Source organism: Myotis lucifugus, unplaced genomic scaffold, assembly GCF_000147115.1.
Source record: "Myotis lucifugus unplaced genomic scaffold, Myoluc2.0 scaffold_371, whole genome shotgun sequence".
Classification (NCBI taxonomy): domain Eukaryota; kingdom Metazoa; phylum Chordata; class Mammalia; order Chiroptera; family Vespertilionidae; genus Myotis; species Myotis lucifugus.
The window spans coordinates 249,310-257,188 of NW_005871419.1; the positions used below are offsets into that span (position 1 = coordinate 249,310).

Sequence of the window (7,879 nt, forward strand, 5' to 3'; positions counted from 1 at the left end):
AAACCAGCCGGACTGAAATCCAGCCGGACCGAAACATTGTATCAATGTTTTCAGCAGCGAGGCCTCAGAGCTAAAGCTGGCCCGGAATAAAAAAAGAAAAGAAAACAAGGAGCGGTTGGGAGCTTTAGTCACTCGCTTCCGGAAAACAGCCCTCAGCCCCTCACCCAGACTGGCCAGGCACCCCAGTGGGGACCCCCACCCTGATCCAGGACACCCTTCAGGGAAAACCAGCCAGCCCCCACCCGTGCACCAGGCCTCTATTCTATGTAGTAAAAGGATAATATGCCTCCCAGCACCGGGATCAGCGGAGCAGCGAGGCTCCTGGCACCGGGATCAGCGTGACAGGGGGCAGCTCCCAAACCCCCTGATCGCCCTGCGGCTCTGTGTGTGACAGGGGCGTGGGGGGGGCACAACCTCCCTACCCGCCCTGCTCTGTTCGTGACAGGGGAAGGCGCCCCAACCCCCTGATCAGCCCTGCTCTGTGCCTGATAGGGGGGAGCTCCCCAATCCCCTGATTGCCCTGCGGCTCTGTGTTTTGACAGGGGGGAGCTCCCCAACCCCCTGATCGGCCCTGCTCTGTGTGTGACAGGGTGTGGCGCCCCAACCCCCCCCCCCCACACGGGCCCTGCCCTACTCTGTGCATGACAGGGGGGAGCTCCCCAACCCCCTGATTGGCCCTGCTCTGTGCATGACAGGGTACGGAGCCCCAACTCCCCTGATGGGCCCTGCTCTGTGCATGACAGGGGGCAGCGCCCCAAACCCCTGATTGGCCCTGCTCTGTGCGTTACAGGGGGTGGCGCCGCAACCTCCCCATTGACCCTGCCTTGAGTGTGACAGGGGGCGGTGCCCCAACCCCCCAATCGGCCCCACCCTTAGCGTGACTGAGGGTGGCATCGCAACCTCCTGATCCGCCCTGCTCTGTGCATGACAGGGGGTGGCGCCCCAACTCCCCAATCAGCCCTGCTCTGAGCCCGACCAGGGGCTGCACCTAGGGATTGGGCCTGCCCTCTGCCACCCGGGAGCAGGCCTAAGCCAGCAGGTCGTTATCTCCTGAGGGGTCCCAGACTGCGAGAGGGCACAGGCCGGGCTGAGGGACCCCCCCCCCCGAGTGCACAAATTTTTGTGCACCAGGCCTCTAGTCCTATCTAATAAAAGACAAAAAGGGTAATTAACCGTACCTCCACTATGCTTCCCATTGGCTAATCAGAGAGATATGCAAATTAACTGCCAACCAAGATGGCGGCCGGCAGCCATGCAGCTGAAGCGAGCAGGAGGCTTGCTTGCTCCAGTGATGGAGGAAGCCAAGGTTCCCCGCCTGCCACAGCCCGGCTTGAGCTCCGGAAGCAACAATGTTTCAATTATAGAAGCTAAACAAACTCCAGATACCTGCTTTCAGCAGGCTGTGGCCTCAGAGCTGGGAGCGCCAGTGATGGCAACAGAGTTTCAATTATAGAAGGTAAATAAATCCCAGAATAAAAAAAGAAAAAGAAAAAAAAGGAGAGGCTGGGAGCTTCAGTCGAAGGCCAGCCTGAAAACGGCCCTCAGCCCCTCACCCAGACTGGCCAGGCACCCAAGCGGGACCCCCACCCTGATCCGGGACACCCTTCAGGGCAAACCAGCCAGCCCCCACCAGTGCACCAGGCCTCCATCCTATATAGTAAAAGGGTAATATGCAAACTGACCCTAACAGCAGAAAGACTGGGAATGACTGGTCACTATGACACACACTGACCACCAGGGGGCAGACGCTCAATGCAGGAGCTGCCCTCTGGTGGTTCAGCGCGCTCCCACATGGGGGGGAGCTCTGCTCAGCCACAAGCCAGGCTGATGGCTGCCAGTACAGCAGTGGTGGTGGGAGCCTCTCCTGCCTCCTCAGCAGCGCTAAGGATGTCCGACTGCAGCTTAGGTCTGCTCCCCTCTGGCAAGTGGACATCCCCCGAGGGCTGCCGGGCTGCCAGAGGGATGTCTGATTGCCAGCTTAGGCCCAATACCCTGGGGAGCAGGCCTAAGCCAGCAGGTGGTCATCCCCCGAGGGGTCCCAGACTATGAGAGGGCACAGGCCGGGCTGAGGGACCCCCCCCCCCGAATGCACAAATTTTTGTGCACCGGGCCTCTAGTATAAAATATTACTTCTTTCTCACTTACAGTCCAACATGGGTGTTCCTGACTGGAGGGGCTCTCCTCCAAATAATACTGTAGGGATGAAGATTTCTTCAATATTAGGATATTTCCACTTTCAAAATATGGTTTGCAAGGGTGTGTGCTCAATTGCATCACCCAGAAGGGAACGAGTGTGGAGGATGGGAATGGGAGTATTTATGGGCCAGGCCTAAATGGGGTCCATAATTTCTACCCACATTACATCACTAGAGGTTAGTCACATGCTCACACTCCACTGCAAAGAAGGCTAAGAAAGGGAGGTTGCCGTGTGCCCAGGAAGAGGAAGACCTGTGTGGGTGAGCGTCTGGCCATCTCTGCCACAGTTATCCACTGAGGTTTCAAAAATAAGCTAGATTTGGACTTCATATCCTATCTATGATAAATTTAAGGTGGGTTAATAAGCTAACACCAAAGTCAACTATGAAAGAGTCAGAACAAAATATTTTTAATAATCTTGGGGTTGGAAAGGCCCTTAACAAATCACAGAACCCAGAAGCTATCCAGGAAAAGATTGTCAGATTTAACTGCATGAAAACTAAAAATATCTGAACAACAAAAGATACTGTAAACAATGTGAAGGAAGTAATAGTTTACTTCCTTTTCTTAATACAGTTCACATACATCACTATATTTATAATCAACAATAGATAAATATATATAATATACAAATATTTAGAAATCTTTGAGAAAAAGACAACTCAATGGAAAAATACATCAAAGACATGGACAGTGAATTTTCTGAAGAAAAAAATCGAATAGCTGCCCTACCCGGTTTGGCTCAGTGGATAGAGGGTCGGCCTGCAGACTGAAGAGTCCCAGGTTTGATTCTGGTCAAGGGCATGTACCTTGGTTGCGGGCACATCCCCAGTAGGGGGTGTGCAGGAGGCAGCTGAATTGATGTTTCTCTCTCATCAATGTTTCTAGCTCTCTATCCCTTTCCCTTCCTCTCTGTAAAAAATAAATAAAATATATTTAAAAAAAGAAATAACTCTTTAAAAGAATCGAATAGCTAGCAATACAACATAATCAAAGAAGTGCAAATTTAAATAATTATTTTTGCCCATCAGTTTTGCAACAATAAAAAATATTTATATACTCAGGATTAAAGTGAATGTGAGAAAATAGGAACTGATTTACACTATTGGCAGAAATATAAATATAAAGTCACAGCATTTTAGAAAGGCAATTTGGCTATACCTACCAGTTAAAAAGTTCTATAGCATTCAACCCAGTAATTTTCCAACCCAGCAACATTTTGCACATGAACCTAAGACGGTATAACTAAGAATGTTCATGGCATCAATCTTTCAAATATTAGAAAAATTGAAGCATTTAAATGTCACAAATACCCAAATATCTCTTAATGAGCAATGATGGTATTGCTACCTTTCTTACAAATAGCTCTTTTGGTTTCAAGTAGATCTAACTTGGGTTGCAAGCCTGTCAGACCAGGTTAGAAAACAAAGACAGTATTACTAAAAGGAAACAGGGGTGTCTAATAAATTCAAAGCCAAGATTAGAACCTAGAACTGGTCATCGAGCCCTCTGGGACACTCTACACATAATGTGCTCCATCCCACCAATCCTCAAGTGTCCTATCTGGTCCTTACCCAATTGAAATCAGGTCTGCATTGAAAGACCTACTTAAGCCAAACTTCAAATTCTCAGTAAGTTTTTTTTATTACAGTTTACATACATCACTATATTCATTTCTTCTGTAGCAACCAACTTGTACTTCTTTTTTTGTTTTGTTTTGTCTTTTTGTCCTTTTGTTCTCTTTTGTTGTTCTTATAAACCCTTGTGTCGAGGTGTACTTCTTTTTTAAAAATACATTTTTATTGATTTCAGAAAGGAAGGAAGAGGGAGAGAGAGATAGAAACATCAATGATGAGAATCATTGATTGGCTGCCTCCTGTACACCCCCTAATGGGGATAGAGACCACAATCTGGGCATGTGCCCTTGGCGGGAATTGAACCTGAGATCCTTCAGTCCGAAGGCCAATGCTCTATCCACTGAGTCAAGCCGGCCAGGGCAACCAATATGTACTTCTTAATCCCTTCACCTTTTTAGCTACTCCCCCAAACCCCCCCTTCCATCTGGCAACCAACAAAAAGGTCTCTATGTATGAATGAGTCTGTTTCTGTTCTGCTTATTCATTTTGTTTTTAGATTAAATTTTTGGTAGATATGCATTTATTGCCATTTTATTGTTCATATTTGCCAAACAGAACATTGAGAAAATTATTTTGGAGAATTTTAATGGTAAAATATCTTCCTGTGAATCTCAAAACAAGTGATCAGACATTTTTATTCTATTTCACCTATGTGTATTTGTAAAGTTGTTTTATCTGCACTCGTAGCTGTGGAGACAAATTATTGAAAAGGATTTATGTTATGCTCAGACTCCTACACTAACTAGGATAAAAGCAACCAGGCAGCTTCAAATGCTCTTATTGACCGTGTATTTCCAAAGTGAAAAAATAATTTTGTTTTGTTTCAAGATTTTATCTTGAAACTTTGAAGTACATTTAAAAAAGAGGGTTTGAGGTATATAGCTTTCTCAGAAGAGGCCTACATTTTAACAATAGGAAAAACTATTGTAACAATGTAGTAAGTGTTCTGAGATGGGTCTTAGTATTCTTCAGAGTCAGTATATACTACGGGCTGGTGGCCAGGTCTGGGGCAGAACAGACACCAGGAATATGATGACCCACACACACTTCAGACAGCTTTCTAGTTGCAATAAAGTGGAGCCAAGCGAGCTGCATGACCTCAGCTTTGCTCCTGCAATCACCCTCTGCCCGCCTCTCAGGCTCCTGGCGTGCCTTTTATTCTCTGGTGGCAGAGGGCACGTGGAGTTGCCAGGTTACGGTTGGTGAAGAGTCATTTTTAGAAACAGAAAGTCAGTGTTCTGTTCTGAATGATTCTTGCACTCTGGGGCATGTGAATGTTAAGCAGTTAACTATCAGTTGGTGCTTAATCTGTTAGATCTTGCTCAACCCATAATTTGAGTGCTCACTTTTTCTTTTTTTACTTTAAATATGAGATGGATTATATTTTCCTTCCAGCTGATTCAGAAGTAAACGGCGCAATCAGGAAAGCAAAGTTTTCACTATTTGGTATTAAATAGTGAAAACAAAATGAATGTTTACTAAATTAAGTGAAATGAGAGGTGAACTTTCAGCTTTCCACATCAACTATTAAAGTATCAAATTGGATTTAAGCCCTAAAACCTGAAAGTTTTGGAATATGAGGAATGTGACTAAGAAATGTAGGGACCCCATTTTTTAGCCTCTTCTTTTTGTTCAGCAGATGTGAGGTATAATCCGTCAGCAGTTTTCAGAGGCATCCTTCCAAAGGACTTATCAAGTTATGTGATTTGGGTTAGCCTCAAGTTTTCTCATATGTAAAATGGGAATAATCACATCTGCCTCACAGAACTGTTGATATTAGAATGTAAGTGAAGCATCCATTTTATTATTGTAGGCCTCCAGGAAATGTTAGCTACATACTATTTTATTTATTGAAAAGATACTTTTACTTGGTTCAAAGTTCAAAAGTTACAGAGTTATATGCTGTATCTTTTGAAATCTTTTCCAGCCACATAATTCTCCTTGGAGTCAACAGATGTATCATTTTCTTGTGTATCTTGTTAGAGATATCTATTCTGCTTAACTAAAAGCAAAATGTATATTCTTTCCCTATTTTTTAAAACACACGAATGAAATCTTACTAATTCACATTTTTCCTTTTTATCACATAAACTGTATCTTAGAGGTTGTTCATATCAGTAACATTTTTTAATAATTGTGACTAAATTAGACATAGCTGTGTATCAGCGTGTGTGTGTGTGTGTGTGTGTGTGTGTGTGTGTGTGAGAGAGAGAGAGAGAGGGAGAGAGAGCGAGAGAGCTAATTTAATTGCCAATTCTAACCCTTGACTCCTGGATATTCATTCATACATTCATTTTATTAATTAATTCAACAGATATTTTTTGAAGGCTTATCACGAGTCAGGCTAGGCTCTGGCAATACAGCCAAGAGCAAATGAGACACAGTCACTTTTCCCCGTTTTCGTGACTATGAGCTGGACATTCCACTCTGCTGTGGTGCCTCAGCCTACCCTGGCCCTGGGGGGCCGACTGTCAGGCTCGGACCTGCGTGGTTGTCCTGCATCCCTCTGGCTCGGGGTGTGGTCCAGAGGCGAGGGCGGGCGGACAGAGGAGTCTGGACAGCGGGAACCCTGCGGGGAGCCCGGAGTCCGCGTGGATCCAGACGCAGGAATGAGCCAGAGGCCTGGAGACTGGGGAGGGGGGGGGGACCGCCGGCGGGGGTCCTCGGGCGACTTTGGGGCCTCGGTCCCAGACGCGAGCGGACACGCCCGAGTTCGTGTCCCTCTGCCCTCAAGCAGCGCACGGGGACCTGGGAGACCACTTCCTAAAACCCCACAAAGATGGGCACCAAGGCCCCGCTCACGAGGTCGGGACGGATGCCCCGCTAAGTCTGGGGGAGTCAGGGGCGAGGACAGGGTCAGTTTGCAGCGAGCTCACAGCTGGGCGGACGGACACCGGTTAAGAGACGCAGCACCCTGGGCGTGTGGCGAAAGCTCGTGCAGTGGGAAGGCTTCGGACCCGCAGAGCCAGTGGCGGGAGCCCAGCGCCGGGAGGACGCGCCGGCCCCGGGGCCCCAGACCTTTAAACTCCGGGCGCGCGGGAACCACAGCCCAACAGCCACAGGCGGGTCGCCGGCCAACCACCGCCCCGGACCCGCCTCTCGCCCAACGCTTGTCCAATCAGCAACTCTCTTACCCCCCGCCCCCGCCCGTCCGGGTCCCCGCGCGCCTCCGCCCCTACGATCCTCCCCGGGCCCGGCGGAGGCGGGGCCCCCGGCGGGGTGCCGGGGCGAGCGCTGACGTCGACGCTCCCCGCGAGTTTCGAACGCAGTTGGCCTCCGGGCCAGAAAAAACACCAGCGGCGGCCAATGGCCGGTCAGGAAGAACCCGCGCGCGGCCCCGGCCCCGCCCCGCTCGGCTGGAAAGAAATGCCCGCCCGGCCATTGGTTCGCGGGATCTGTCACTCCTCGCTGCGGCCAGTGGGCAGGCGCCTCGCTGTGATTGGTCCCGCCCAGGCGCGAAATGTAACGCGGGAAAAGTCCGAGTGGGAACCGCAGCAGCAGGTTGTTATTTTGGGGGTTCGGCGGCGTGAGTTTTGCTCTCCTGTCCCCGCCGGCCCGGCCGCCCGCTCTTCCCGCCTCTGCCGCCTGCGTGTGAAGAGAGGAGGGCGGGCTGGCCCCGGGGCTGGGGTCCGCCCTGACCCCGGTGCCCGCCGAGCTGCCCGGCTCCATCGCTGGCCGCCGCACAGGAGGATTCCGGGAAACGTCCGCGGCCATGAGCCCGCGGGACTGAGAGCCAGCGACTCGGAGCAGCGCGGGCAACGGGAGCGAAGGGCCAGCGGCCGGCGGAGCTGCGAATCGGGGAAGGACGATGATCCGGGGTGTGGAAGTGCCGATGGCGGACCACCCGCCGCCGCCTCCGCCGCCCGTCATCTTCTGCCACGACTCTCCGAAGCGGGTGCTGGTGTCGGTCATCAGGACGACCCCGATCAAGGCCACGTGCGGCGGCGGAGGGGAGCCGGAGCCGCCGCCGCCGCTCATCCCCACCAGCCCCGGCTTCAGCGACTTCATGGTGTACCCGTGGCGCTGGGCGAGAACGCGCACAACGT

At 50.3% G+C, this 7,879-nt stretch overlaps 2 protein-coding genes across 2 annotated transcripts in view; one reads left to right on the forward strand and one right to left on the reverse strand.

Annotated features, from left to right (window-relative positions):
* Positions 1–7,547, reverse strand: part of HABP4 (hyaluronan binding protein 4) — a 76,798-nt gene extending 69,251 nt beyond the window's left edge. The window contains exon 1 of the mRNA XM_014466934.2: positions 7,473–7,547. Coding sequence (XP_014322420.1) covers positions 7,473–7,547 — 75 coding nt within the window. The remainder of the gene's footprint in view (positions 1–7,472) is intronic.
* Positions 7,068–7,879, forward strand: part of ZNF367 (zinc finger protein 367) — a 31,049-nt gene continuing 30,237 nt past the window's right edge. The window contains exon 1 of the mRNA XM_023765020.1: positions 7,068–7,877. Within this exon, the coding sequence (XP_023620788.1) occupies positions 7,642–7,877 (236 nt within the window). The 5' untranslated portion in view covers positions 7,068–7,641. The remainder of the gene's footprint in view (positions 7,878–7,879) is intronic.